Source organism: Pseudorca crassidens, chromosome 6 (assembly GCF_039906515.1).
Source record: "Pseudorca crassidens isolate mPseCra1 chromosome 6, mPseCra1.hap1, whole genome shotgun sequence".
Taxonomy (NCBI): domain Eukaryota; kingdom Metazoa; phylum Chordata; class Mammalia; order Artiodactyla; family Delphinidae; genus Pseudorca; species Pseudorca crassidens.
Window position 1 is genome coordinate 18,745,787 of NC_090301.1, and position 14,751 is coordinate 18,760,537.

The 14,751-nt window shown below is 44.6% G+C and overlaps 1 protein-coding gene across 5 annotated transcripts in view; it reads left to right on the forward strand.

Annotated features, from left to right (window-relative positions):
- The window catches only part of NHEJ1 (non-homologous end joining factor 1), a 76,675-nt gene extending 72,051 nt beyond the window's left edge, over positions 1 to 4,624 (forward strand). For 3 of the 5 annotated variants that reach the window (XM_067740531.1, XM_067740536.1, XM_067740532.1), the window contains 3 exons: positions 2,838 to 2,955; positions 3,520 to 3,638; positions 4,108 to 4,624. In XM_067740531.1, the coding sequence (XP_067596632.1) occupies positions 2,838 to 2,955; positions 3,520 to 3,638; positions 4,108 to 4,182 (312 nt within the window). In that variant the 3' untranslated portion in view covers positions 4,183 to 4,624. The remainder of the gene's footprint in view (positions 1 to 2,837; positions 2,956 to 3,519; positions 3,639 to 4,107) is intronic. The other 2 variants (XM_067740534.1, XM_067740535.1) reach the window with 2 other exon arrangements.
- Positions 4,625 to 14,751: the final 10,127 nt, after the last annotated feature.

Below are 14,751 nucleotides of genomic sequence, written 5' to 3' on the forward strand. Positions count from 1 at the left end.
AGTGACCCGCTTGTGGCTGGTACACCTTGCTCCTGGCTCAGGTGTACTTATAGCAGGGGGCACTGCTATTTGCTTTTCTTAGTCCTGACTCCAGCTTCTCCCTTTGATCTCTACTGCCCGCCCCAGCTCGCCCCTACCATTGTCCTGCACAGGGAACTAGTATTTCTCCTTCCCAGGCTCAGGCCTCACCACCTGTCTTCCCTAGCATATTCTGAGAATGATACCCAAGGGATCAGTGATGATGGGGAACAGCGAGGACAGGATTAAGGGTATGGCCCTTCAGCCCTCTGAGAGTTCCAGATGGGGCCAGTTGCCTCCTTTATATCTGCTCATGTTTTCCTTGTCCCCTGAGGGAGCTTGTTTCTGAGCTGGATGGGTGCAGCTGATGATCTGTGACGCAGATGGTCTGTGATGCAGATGATCTGTGATGCAAGGAATTAAGGGCTGTAATCCTGGGGAAGGCTGTATTGCCCTTTAGACTAAAATTCTATGCTTCAGAGAAGTAAATAGGGTAGTTGTTATATGCGAGGGCCCTGAAGCCACATGGTCTGGATTCTGATCTTGTTCCACCACTTACCAGCTGTAACTGCCTCAGCAAGATGGGGTCACACTCATGCCAACCATATTCCTTCATTCATACATAGTTATTGAGCATCCCCTGTGGGCCAGGTTGTTCTAGGTGCCAGGGAAATAGCAGTGAATAAGACAGGATGGGTTGATACCTTTAAATGCTTAGAGCAGTGTCTAGCACATAGTAAATATGCAGGAAATGTACCAATACTCTCTTCCTAGTACTTTTCTGAGAATAGACAATCGGGTGGGATGACCTTTGGTAGCAGCTCCAGGACCAGATCTCCCTGAGAAGGGGAAGGATGGAGGAAGGGCTAAGATACAGGTTCTGGATTTGGACTTAGGTCCAGGACAGCAGTAGCTCCAGTGGCCTTTTATTTCTGGCACTTCATTTTGAGATTAAATACATGAACTGGCTAAAGGTCACCCTGGAAATTTTATGAGTCTGTTTAGTTCCATAGAAAGGGCAGGAGGAGATGACCCTGGACTGCCTAGATTCTGCCTGGCCCGTTTGTACGGACAGCGCAGTGCCTACCAAACCATGTGTGGGTGACCCTAAGAGAGGCCACACGTCGTGAGCAGTATGAAGGGAGATCCCAGAGACGTGAGATGTGAGGACGGAGAACAGCCGTTTGCCTCTCTGCTGTCAGGGCTCTCTGGCCATAGAGTAGAGGACCTTCTGCTGGAGGAGGTGGCTTGGGGGTTGGAGAGCTCAACTTAGGAAGGAGAGTGAGGTGAGATAGAGGTCCGTGGCCTGTTTCAGTTCATTCCTCAGGGAATGCTGCTGAGGAGGGCTGTTATACTCCTAGTGAGATTACTGCTGGAAGCAACGTCTTCACTCAAGGCTCCTGATTGATTGCGGTTTCCAGTGAAAGTCCAAGACTGATACAGTCTTTATGTGAGTAGGGTTGGAGTAGAAATCTATGTTACATTTCTCGGGGATCAATAAGTTTTTCAGCTACCACCGTGCTCAGGGAAAGAGCTGTATAATCTTAACCATGGTTTCAGCAACTAGTTCACTGCTTCTCCCACTTTCTCTCTTCCATCCTTCTCCCACAGTGGGTTTTCAGAAATGAATGCCCTTATAGCACAGAGAGAGTGCCCTTGACATGAGATGTGGGCCAATCCAGGATTCCTGGGCTTGTTCCCATGTGAGCTGCTGGCCTGGCTTCCCTTGGAGAACCTGCTAACTTGGCTGGGAGCCATGGCGATTTGCATGCATAGGGACAGACGAAGTGGTTCTGGGCCCTTTCCAAGATTCTGAAGTACAGCCAGGTTTAGGTCCACTGGACACCATACTCTTTCATCTCATTTTTATTGCACTTTCTTAAGTCTTCAGCCGTTACTTAAACTCAGTTCAGCCAAGTGTATGAAACCTGAACTAGGCAAAGCATTTTGCTGTGGATATAAATCCACAGTTCATTCCATAATGAAGGAAACAGATAAATATAATATGATTGTAGCAGTGTTTCTCAATTTTTTTGTCATTATCACCTCCCTGAGGAACCTTTTAAGACATTTTTTCCTAATCATCCCCCCTCAGGAAATTTTAATACCATAGATAAACCAAAATTCTGTTTATGTACAATTTGTGTATCTGTGCTTTATACTTTAAAAGAGTAAGATTTTTTTCATCCCCCAAGAGCAAATTTTCTCCCCACTTGGGGGAAATATCACCCCCAATGTGAGTTCATGGATTATAGTAAAGCACAATGTATAGTGTAGCAGGCAAGCCTCCAAAGCTTTGTGAACTTTGTTTCTCCCGTCTCCTTTGACTGACTGTCATAGCTCCATAATTTATTCTTGTCTCTCAGTCTGTCATTCCCATTTTGCTCTTTTTCCCCTTTCCTGGATTTCATCCTTTTTCTCTCTCCAGTGTAGAAGTTTAGGAGTGAATTTAATTAAAATAGTAATCTGTACAACTCAGGGACAATTTAGGGAAGATGATTTCGTAAAACAGTCCTCTAAGAGGTCATCCTTTTGGACAAAAGAACCTACAAACCTATGAGGTGTTCATGGGGAAACATAATAGACATAAGTATTGAAGGAAATAAAGATATTTGTTTGGAGTTGCCTTTCAGAGGAGAAGACCTCCCAAGAGGTCTTTATATTGGTCCTAACAGGTTTGGATATGGATGTCCTATATTGGATCTAAGTTCTGTATATAAATTCTTTTAGGGTTGATGCCAGTTCTGCCAGTGGGATATCAAGTTTCTTTTTTCTAGCAATACCATGTCACCAATGATAGCATCTCCTCTCCCCTGTAGAAACTACCAGAGGCATGCAGTGTTGGTGACGGAAAACCCTTTGTCACAAATCTACAGAGTCTGTATATGGCAGTCACCAGACAAGAGATCCAAGTGGGACAGAAGCTTCGAGGCACTGGTGAGTAGCTCCAGAGGTACCTGGTCTCCTGGGGTTAGAGTTAGGGTCTACGTTTGTGCTGTTCAATATGGTAGCTCTAGCCAATAGTGACTATTTAAATTTAAATAAATAAAAATTAAATAAAATGAAAAATTCATCCCCTCATTTGCACATTTCAGGTGCTCAATAGCTACATGTGTCCAGTGGCTACCAGGTTGGACAGCTCAGATACAGAACATTTCCATCACTGCAGAAAGCTTTATTAGAACTGGTCTACATGCTTAGGAGAATTAGTGAGAGAACCAGGAAAAAAATTCATCTCCCTACCTGAGACATGGCAGGCAATACGTAGAAGAACAGTGAGCTGTTCTGGGTCAGGGAAACTCTTGTCCTACGCGGTTAACGTGGCCTGGAGAATCTTCATCATAGAAACAGCGCTTTCCAGAATTTAGTTGGAAGTGGATTTGTGTCTGTTTACATATTAGTACCAAAGCCTGGCCTTTATCAGAATGCTTGGTAAATGCTAATGCCTTTCTGGTAAGAAGAAGGCAGTTATCACTATCTTCCCTTGATCTTTCTGATCAGAAGATCCCCAGACCTCAAGCAGTGCCTCCTCACAAGGAACTGATAGCCAACCTCCGAATCAGCCAGAAGAGCCGGCCTCCTCAGCACCGTCCCTCCCAGTGCCTGAAAAAGAGCCCACAGTAAGTCGTGAGTGGCTTCCTAGACTGCATTTCAAGATTTGGGAGAGTCTGCACCTATAGCTCCCAAGCCAGTGGTCCCTGGAACTGTCACCTAGTTGACACTGCCTTAACAACACTGGGGCATATTTGTGACCAGGCATCTAAATTGTGGATTTCTGGATGGAGAGTCATGGTCTTTTGCATCTTCCCTTGCTGTCTCCTCTCTGCAGTTCTTCTGGATGATGGACCTTGACTCCTTTTTTGCCTTATCGCACTTGCGGTGATGGTCTATGAGGTTGTTCCCTAGGGGAGAAGTGATGTGCGTATGTCCTGCATAGAGTCTTATATCACATTCACTGCCTGACATGGACTTCAGAACTCCTGCATCAGCCACCCGTCTTAACCAGAGCCATGAGAGGAAGGAATTTCTTTTCCTAACTTAAGTGGAACTGTTTAAAACCTCTGTTAACTTGGGTTCCTTTTTTTCTAGGTTACTTCAGGCCCTATGCAGAGACCTCAGCTGTTGAAGGTCAAGAGGAAGAAGCTAAGGGGGCTCTTCAGTTAACCGGTCACTGTCTCAACTGCTGAGGATGGACTCAGAGAGTAGTTTCCTAGTGTCACCTTGAAAGGAGGTCCTGTGACAGCAGCATCTCTGACACAGAGTTACACAGTCAGGGACTCCACTGTAAGGGCAAGATAACTGAAGTTCATGTTGACAGGCATGGATACTATTAACTGAGGGAATCCTGGCTCCAATCCATCGGGCACTGGCCTTCCCTGTCCGAGTGGAAGCCAATCTCTGGGAATCCCATACCCTCCTTTCTTTTGGTGAAGGTTCTCTAGACCCAGGATCTACCATGGACTTTAGGTATATGGGGCAGGTCTGCAGAAAGGCACAGCATGCTTAGGAAGCCTTGTCTACCTTTCTTAAGAGTCCCTAGCCAGTCCCAGGTGTTCCTTAGAGACCCTCTCCTCTCTTTAGCATGGAATAAAAAGCACTCACACTCCCTGCTTTTGAGATTGCTTATCTGTGGAACACATACCAACTCACTTCACTTTACCGGGTCCCACCCCATTGTTGTCTCTGGATGAAGTCTAGGCCCTCGGTCTAATCCTTCAGGTTCTTCTTATACTTCTCTTCTGTGGCCTGTGCTAAGCCTCCAATCAGGAGCTTTGATCTTGAGACCTCTCTCCATGGTGGGCACAAGATAGCAGAACATATGGTTTCTGTGCTCTTTGGTCCAACTTGATATGGGTTTTTTTTTTTTGTCTATTTCCAAGGCATAGACAACAGGTTAATATGGGATTGAATATGGGATTGAAATTACAAAGAGCTCTGAGCCCTAGGGCCAAGTTAGTTTCCCGGAGTGGGAGAAAAAGGAATTTTATTTTCCCATCCTTCACTTCACTTCAAATAACATAGTAACTAGAAGAACTAGAAAAGATAGGATGACAGGGAACAGGAAATATGGCCAGAGGAGTTCTCTGGAACCAAAAGAATTGATGTATAGAATGAATAGTGCTTAGCAGGAAAATATGTAAAGACTGTATGAGATAGGCAGAATCTTAGTTAGAAAGTGAACTCTTTGGACAAATCTAGCAGGATTTGAGACTTCCCTGGCTGTCCAGTGGATAGGACTCGGTACTTTCACTGCTGTGGCCCCGGTCGGGGAACTAAGATTCCACAAGCTGCGTGGCATGGCCAAAAAAAAAAAAAGAAGAAGATTTAGCAGAAGAGGATTCGCAGAGTTCCTTGGCCTTCTCTGCTAGGTTTTCCTCTATAGGTAAGACCATCTGAAACTTTACCTTGGAGAGACAGGAAGGAAAGTAGAACTCAGATATTCACTGGGAGCTGTTAGGTAGAGGCCTTTTCTGGTTCAGTTACTTACGATGGTCAAAGGCCTCCTCGTCCACATGTCCTTTCTGGCTGGGACTGGTGTGTCTGTCCCCATGTCAAGTCTTGAGGGAAAGAGGATGATCCAAGTCATTATAATAATGATTATAATAACGATAATAAACAGCTACCAGTTAATGTATACCAGGTACTCTAATAAGTGCCTGGCATTGAATCCTCACAGCATCATATGAAGAAGATACTGTTAACCCACTAGGAAATGGAGTCTTGAAGGGACTAAGTGACTTATCAGAGGTCACACAGCTAATAAGTAACAGCCAGAATTTGAACCCAGACAGCTGAGTTCTAAACTGCATTATTACGTACATTACCGAAAACATTTTCCAGGAAGGATGTAACGTCCTTCTTTCTCCCGTGACGCTGCCTCCTTTCAAAGAGGATGTTCTTTCTACTCCCTATTAGCTCTTCAAGGGAGGAGCCTTGGCGGACTCCAGGACTTACCACCAGGCCTTTTTACCTGCTGGCAGAGTCTGAGAGAGCTCCACCAGGGCTCATTCCCAGTTGCTGCTGATAACCTTCTTTACCCTCAGACCCAGTCTGTGCCCTGGTGGTGACTGTCATTGAAGTGAATTGGGAACTATGTAAAAACAATCTATCAGATGACTTACTTTGTTGTTTAGTTTCTCTTGGCATAATTTAGATGGCCAGATTTCAAGGTATGAGACCACATGAAAAATGGAAAGACTTCCGCAGCAAGCTGGGGGAAAATAAGGGTTCTTTACCCTAGATAATCCTTCTGCCCTAAGAGCACAGTCTCAAGAGCAGGCATTTTTAATCGGAGAGGGATCAGGGGTTTTAGAATCCCCTAAAATTATAAGTCAAATCTTAACAGCATAATTTTTCTTTTCATGTTCTCAAAAGAATGTGTAACTTTTTAAAAAGGTTAAGTAAGAGTATGCCTCATGACCTCCCCGCCCACTGCCCCCTTTATCCCCAGAGGTTGCTGCCCCCATGGGGGTATTGCCCAAACACACCCTTAGAGAAACATTGCTCCCCAAGGCCCTGCCTCAGTCATTCTTGCTCTGAAGCTCTTGCCCCCCAAAGCAATGGGTGGTGTTTGAAAATCATTCATCCCGGGGCAACTCCAGGGAAATCCCTGCCTTGACAAATTGGCCTAGCCAGGCTGTATTCCAGCCCTGCCCCCTGGCTTGGGCCCCTCCCTGAGGCCCCCAGGCTGGCCCAGCCCCACTCCACATGCACATAAAAGGGTCGAATTCTCGTGGCTGCTCCATAAATTTTATTCCGTAAATATTAGTTTTCCCTGTGTTTAATAAAGCAGTGGCCCACCTCCCCGCCTACCCACCCGCTCCCCGGGGCTGGGGCTGGGGCCAGGGCTGGCTGGTGGGAGAAGGGACTCTTTCAATTGCTTTGGAGTATTTTTAGAAAAAAAAATAATATAAGGTGGTTTACAGCAGCAAGCCAGCAAACCAGGAGCAGGAGTAGGGACCTCGAGGAAGTTCCTGCAGGAACTTGACCTAAAAAGTAGAGAAATAGCGCCACCTAGGCTGCAAGGCCTACTTGGCCCTGCTGGTGGTTCACCCCTCCCCCACGGTCAGCCAGGAGAGGCCAGCTCTTTGCTGGGAGAGAAATCTTCATCCCTTAGCACTCCAGCTGGGCAGCAGCTCCTCTCTTCAGGCCTCACCGAGGGCTTTCTCAGCAGCCCTGAGGGCAGAGCCCGAGCTGGGTCCTGGAAAACCCCACGAGGGTCATTCTCTGTTCTGTCACCAGTCATCCAATCTCCCAGATCAAGGAGTGTCTCCAAGGGGTAGTAAAATTATTGAAAAGGGAGGAAGGAGCTTCTAGTCTCTGCCCACTGAATCCTGAGGAACTAGCCCTGGAGTCCCTAGGGTGTAAAGTGGCAAAGAGTGAGATCTGAGCTCCTGTACTCTGGACTTGGAAAGAATCTGTTCCTGTTGGACCAAGATCCTTCCACGGGTCTGATACAGTTCACCTTCGGTGAGCACTTGGGGGAGGGAGAGATGCTCAAGTCTCCTGAATACTCAGCCCGCTGCTTCTTAATTTTATCCCGTGGTCCATTTGAACTCCCTTTTCTTGCGTTCCTGTTCACTTAAACCTCCCATTTTCTGAAGCCCTTACCTCCTCCTCCCTGGTCTGCTGGGAGATCAGCAGGAGCCGGTGTGTCATTCTCTGTACAGAGATGGTGGGAGTGGGGATGGAAAAGCCCGTGCTTTTTCTCCTCGTCCTAGATTTGGTCTCGTTCTTGACATTGTCACCAGGGGCATTTCCTTCTTCCAATTATTCTGTCCTTCATTTCCTCCTGTTTACAAAGCTAAGGGGATTTGCTCCAGAGAGTATCGGGGAAACCTAAAATCCTCTTAATTACCCTTCCTCGTGATGTAGTAAGCTCACTTTATCTGTTCTGCCCACCTCCTCGCTATTTGTGCTGTTAATATAATCAGTGTTTATATACAGATTTCCTATGGGCTTTTTGTTTTCATCCTTACATTGGCATATACTCTGAGAACAGGGTCAGTTTTTAACGCTAAATCAAAAAATATCACTGTGTTGGGATTATACTACTAAAGGGTGCAACGTTATGTTCACTGGGTTTGCATGCAATCACGATATGCTTTTCTGAGCTCTTCCCAGAAGTATTTTTCTGTCTTCTAATTTTCCTGAAGAAGAAACTGTTCAAAAGGAGCAAGTGACATTCTACAAGGAAGCCACTAAACTCGGAGCTCAAGACCCTTGGTTCCTAGTCCCTGTCACCAACATGAGTAAATGCACGGACTCACAGAACTGTGGTGGATTCTGCTAGCACTTAGACACAGAGAGAAATGCCAGAAGAGAAGGGAGCCCACGCTCTGGAGAGAGGATTTCCCCTAGCTGCTGTGACCTCCTGGAAGCTGCTGCAGGGTATTCTTGTTGAGGGCTTCTTAATGCTCTCTTTTTCTTCCATGTTCTCTTGGACAGGGCTTCAGAAGATCCCACCCTGAGGGGAAACATTCAGAGAAGGGAGGGTGTGAGGTAGCTTGTCTGTCTGTGATGGGCGAGGGACCCTAGGGAATCCATCTCTACTTGAGGATCTAGAAGCCCATCTATCCTCCGTCTTCCATCCCAGAGCTATCAAGGAATACTTTTCTCCTGAGACTTGCATTTATGGTGGGCTTTAAGCTTCCCCTCAATTCTTGGGTATCACTTTTCTACCCTGGCATATGGGAGGGCATGAGGTAGCACCAAAGCATTCTGGCAAAGGCTCAGTCTCTTCAAAGCTGTGAAATCCTACCTGCCCTCAGTTTCTCTGTCCTGGAACCCAACAGATTTTGCTGTGCTTTCCACACTCCTGGACCCTGTGAGTGAGCGCTAGCCTCTCAGCACCTAACTCTCATGGGTTCGTGAGAATCTGGGTCAGCCTAGGGAACCCGGAAGAAGCATTGGAAAACTCCAGGGTGTGGGGAGCACACAGCCATTGACTCACCTGGGAATATTGTGCCAGGTTACTCGTCCTGCCGGCGGCTGAGGGCCAGGAGTTAAAGGAGCATGCAGTGTCACACTCTTCCTCCCTCCCCTCACTTTGGGGTTAGAATTGGGGAGTAGGGCTTGGGGGCTGCAGGGAGTCCCTTCTGAAATCTGGGTGTTGTATTTACTTTTTCATATTGGCAGCTGGAAGGGGAAGCCCATCCCAGCTCGGCATTGTTGTCTAACATGGTTAATCAGATCCTATAATCCTGCTGTGGAAATATTGGGCCTCACTCAAAACAATAGAGACCAAGAATATTGTGGTTAAATTTCAACCAGCTGCCTCCCTGGCCTGTTTGCCTAACCCCTACCCCCCTCTCCTGGGCCAGAGTCCTCCTGGCTTTATGGACCCCTGATAGGATCGACAGCCAGTCAGAAATGGGTGACAAGAGCAGGGAGGATGGAGTAGGGGAAGGGTAATCCTCTCGACTGGCACTCCATCCTGTCTTTCCCCTCCCACTCCAGGCCTTGAAGGTTGAGCAGGGGGTGGTGAAACAAGTTGGAGCTGGTGGGGAAGCCCCCGCTGGGTCTGGGTGTGTGTTCAGGGGTCAAGAGCAGTACTGCTGGGAATCCTGGTTGGTAAAGAGATCCCTTATTCAAGACAGAAAAAGACTCCTGCCAGATGAGAAGGAAAGACCGCCAGTTTCATTTATTACTAGTGCCTGGTACTTCCAGGGCACAAAGCAATGCCAGTTGGTCGTATGTCACATATGGGGGAATAGGAAGGCACTGGTTGGGGGAAGGGGAGCTGGTAATAAATATTTCTGTTTCATTTAGTAACCTGATATATCGGCAATATAAATAATACTGTGATGATGTATGAAGGTGATACTGATACCCCAACTTGAGTGCTTTCCTGGTAGTGGTAATGTCCATTATGGTGCTCTCTTGAATAAGTACGAATTAACTGTGGCAGGGTAATTTATATAATTAGAATAGCAGGACAGAGGGAATAGGTAAGCTGTGCAATGGCATTTTGGAAAAAACCAGAAAGATGCAGTGTCTGGACTGTGCGAAAGGGGAAAATTAACATGTGCTACGTTCAGGAAAAGGCAGAGGATGTTCCTGTTGTAGATCCTAGGGCACCCAGCTTGTGAAGTGGCCAACTTTGAGTTTTTACTTGGCTGTCACACACCCACTGGGCACAAGTTGCCACCACACTGCTTTTGGAGGTGTCATCAGTCAATGAGGTGAAGTACAGCGAGGCCCTAGTTCCAGCACCGTGGACTATTGAACGGTCAGAGTGTATGCATTTTTAGGATTTGACGAATGAAAATAGCAGAGCTGTGCCAAAGCAAACTGCAGGTATTTAATCTCTTCATATAGGGCAGGAGTGGAGCAACATCAGAGGACATTTGATGTTTCCCACCTGGGGTGCCATGTGATGATTCAGGGACTGGCATGGCTCCTGTGGGCCATTCATCAAAGCCATTTTAAAGCAGGGACTGCTTGGTGGGAACTGAGCTTCCCATCAGAAAGACATCTGGGAAATACTTCCTTGGACTAAGAATCTAAGAGAGGTGTGTGCTTCTGTGTGGGCATCTCAAAAATACCTTAATGGCAGTCATCAAATCAAATTGAAGCAGGTATGAAACTGATATCAAGATGATTTAAAGATGACGGAAAACATTTCAACAGTTAAACTTGGGTAACTAGTGGGAAGAACTCAGTGTGAAGAAAGATCCGCCATGGAATCTCTAAAGAATGGGCTTTATTCCTGACCAGGAAAGGGGGTATAAGAAACCAAGTTGGTTACGCTGTACAGAGACGTGAACTGCAAAATGGGGAAGTCCAACAGGAACATGCCAAATCACTGCAAAGGAATTCAAAGGAATGGCATGGGTTTGTTGGAAATGTGTTGGGAATGAGATAGAAAAACCCACATTCAATAAGAAACGGAAATACCTAGACATGTATTAACTCATATATATATATTGAATGCTTACTCACTAGCATTCCCACCAATGGGGCATTAGGCTACTTGCTGTCTTATGGCCACAAAGACATATCTTCTGCTCTCAAGAAGTCTACAATCCAAAGATGATATTTAAAGGACAGATTTTTTCCCCCCAAAGCTTTTCAAGTGTGTGAAGAAGAAAGTGAGAGCCATGAGTATGTATCTCTTTTTTAAAAAATTTAAAAGAATCCTGTGGATAAATTCCGTTCTGTTTCCTGCCTTTACTTAACTGCATTGTGTCTGTATTTACATGTCAATACATAAATCTCTTTAAAGGATAAGATATCTTCACTCTGAGCTTCATAAAAAGTTTGAAAAACATTCCCATGATCAGAAAGTAGAAAGTCAAGCTTATTCACTCCATCTCTCCCTTCATCTTTGATCTCACTGGTCTCCTTGCTATTTCTCTAATATGCAAACACCTGAGGGCCTTTGCTCTTTGCATTTCTCTCTGCCTAGAACGCTCTTCCCTTGGGTGTCTGCTTGGTTGAAGCCCTCACCTCTTAGCTTAAATCACACCATCTCAGTGAGGCCTCCACTGAGCCCCCTACTTAACAGAGCCACCTGCCTCCTGGCCTCGGACTGCTGCCCACAGGCTGGCTGTACTCTCAACCTTTTACCCTGTTTCATGTTTTGTGTTCACAGCCCTTATTCCCTTCTAACACATTATAATACATATTTGCTTTTTTACTTTTATTTTATTTTTAATTGCAGTATAGTTCATTTACAATGTTGTATTTGTTTCTGATATACGGAAAAGTGATTCTTTTTAAAATTCTTTTCCATTATAGGTTATTACAAGGTATTTAATATAGTTCCTGGTGCTATACAGTAGGACCATGTTGTTTATCTATTTTATATATAGTAATATTTTTTATATTTATTTTTGTCTCCCCAATGCCTTTCCACTAGAATAAAGTTCCATAAGGGCAGGAATCTTTTTTTTTTTTCTCCCATCTTGAGCACCTCTCCAGTGTCTGGCACTTAGCAGATGCTCAGAAATACTTGTTGAGTGAATATATGAAGGAGGATTATCACTCACACACACACACACACACACCCCTCCACAGCAGCAGTATCTTGAAGTGGTTTTAGAAATTTGTGGATATCAATGGATGTAATCTTTTTTGTTTGGGGCAACCAGTCATAAGGTGAGAGTGGGGATTAAATACCATTTTGTTAGCTATAACCATAACAGAATGAATTTGTCATTTTACAGAAACTAAGAATACACGTTATTAAAAAGTAAGTTACTATACACCTTCTTGCTTTCTTTGGCTATAGATCCTTGGCTATAGATCCGGCATCCTTAGGGTGCTATCTTGACCAAGAGAGACGGGTGAGAGAGTGTGGGTGGACTAGTACAGACCCAGTTACAGAAAGCTGACAGGCATGTCAGGAGCATCGCTTGAGTAGTAAAAGAGTAGAACCCCTTCCCCCTCCACTGTATTCATTCACTGAACTAGTATCTTCCAAGATTCTCTTTAAGCAACTAATTTCTTCCCAAATAGAGACACTGGGATGGAAATAAAGCCCATTAGTTAGTAAACATGTTATTATCCATATACAGAAATATATGTATGTCTTTCTGTCTGCAAGTGTCTTTCTGTCTATGAGAGTTTCACACAGTCTTTAAGTCTCTGACTTGAGGGGAAAATACTCTCTTTGTAACTAATTCTGCTACTTTTTCCTACCTTGTCAAAGTCATCAAAGCAAGGTCTTTAATGCTTGAATCTCTCTGAAGTGCCTTGTAATGAGCTTATTGTTAGGGCAAAGGTAACTTGACATTCCCATTTCTAATCGATAGCCAGCTTTTAAAGCATTGTTAGTTTTGAGTGGCTCTAACTGGATCTCCAAATGTGTTCTGCGCTGATCAGAGGCTTGAAAGACAGGCATGCTTCTTTCATTTCAGCATTTGGGTGAAATTTGGTGGAGCTGCTAACCTCTTCAAAAAATCAACAGTAGGAGTCAGAATGATCCCAACCAGTTGGGGAAATGGTTAGTCAAAGACAGTATGAATTTTTAAAGCCCAAGATGAAGATAATAAGAGTTTCCTAGATTTAGAGAGAAAATGAGTGACTTGAACAGAGGTCAGCAACCCAGCATGCTGTGCTAGGAATCACTCACCAAGAAACTGGATTATTATGGAGTCAGACAGGCCTGGATTCCAACTCCAACTCCTCCAACCTCCTCACTTAGAAGCTCGGAACCTCAGTTCCTCATTCATAAAATGAAGATGGTTGTGTAAACTTCATAAGGTTTTTGTGAAGGTTACATCAGATAATATTAGGGCTTCTCCCCTCTACTAGATCATCCAACTTGGCGCTTCATGATTACGATGCCAGCATCTTTGCTTGGGCCACTGTCCTTTCCTGAGTATCCTCTTCATTTCTTCCAGTCATTCCTTTCCCTCCTTCAAAACATCTCTTCCAAGAGGTCTAACCCCACGCTAATTGTTCCTTAATTCCATATTCTTCTAGATCAAGTTCATCTTATCTATTAACCTATCTAGTTTAGAATGCATTATTCTGTACTCATTTATGAATGGCATTCATGGCTTTGTAACTGCCTTTTATTTTCATGATTTGAGGTTAGATAGTAAATACCTTGAAGACAACTATGTCTTCTACTTTTCTGTTTGCATTTTTCATCCTTTTGTGCCTGTTACACTAGCATGCACAATGTAGATGCTTCCCTAATAGAAAGAAGTAGGGCCTCTTAATCCCCACCACTGTCTTGGGTGCACGTAGATGAGCATCCTGATGTATTTCCTGTGGACAAGTAATAAGAATCAGAGAACTGCTACCACCAGTGAACCGTCCAGAGGATGAAAATGAATTATACATAAGATTTGTATTTTACGGCTTGTATTTTTAACCCTCTTAACAACCCTACGAGGTAAGTGATATTAATTTTCACTTTATAGATGAGAGAACTAAAATTCAGAAAAGTCAAGTGACTTGCTCAAGGCCACACAGGTAAAAGATATCAAAGAGAGTTTTCAGACACAGATCTGCCAACTCCAGGCCTTCGTGCTCTTTCTACTGAGCCAGGGCTGCTGCGCACTGAATCAGTGGAGGATATTTGACTAACTGCATTCCTGAAACTTGTCTGGTTGTGGCTTAGCACTTGTGGATTTAGAGCAGGATAGATCTGGTCAAGAAGCAGGATCAGGAGAAAAAAGACTAGTTGATTATAGAAGTGTGGACCTACACTGTGTGTGTGTGTGTGTGTGTGTGTGTGTGTGTATCGCTATTAGTACAGTGTATTTGTACTATGGTGTTAAATTCAAGACTGACTAAAAATGCCAACATGGTAATCTACTAAACAGATGTTTAAATTATCAGGTTCTAATGGTGTATTTTCCTCCCTCCCTTTCCTTCCAAACTATTTTCCCAACTTTTACTCTTGTAAGCAAAAAATCATATTATCCAAAGAAATAGATTTTACTTTGTTTTCTTCAAAATAGAGATGGTTGAGGGGTAGAAGAGATCCAAAGTTGAGAGAAGAAAAGTGATTTTACCAACAGGCCCAGGACTCAGATGTGAGGTGCCCTGATAAGGCTCTATTGCTGCTGCTCAGACCCCAGGCCATTGGTGCCTCCAGAATGGGACACCTCGGTTCTCCAATTTTACTGCAGGCAAAAGCCTGGCAGTGACCAGAAAAAGAGCCAGGCTTTGTCTGAGAGGTCTAATGGATTGCGCCAACTCAGAAGCCATCCTACATAAACTGAACAGCTAAGAACATAGGCAGCTAAGAAATGACCAAGGTCCTTAGGCCCC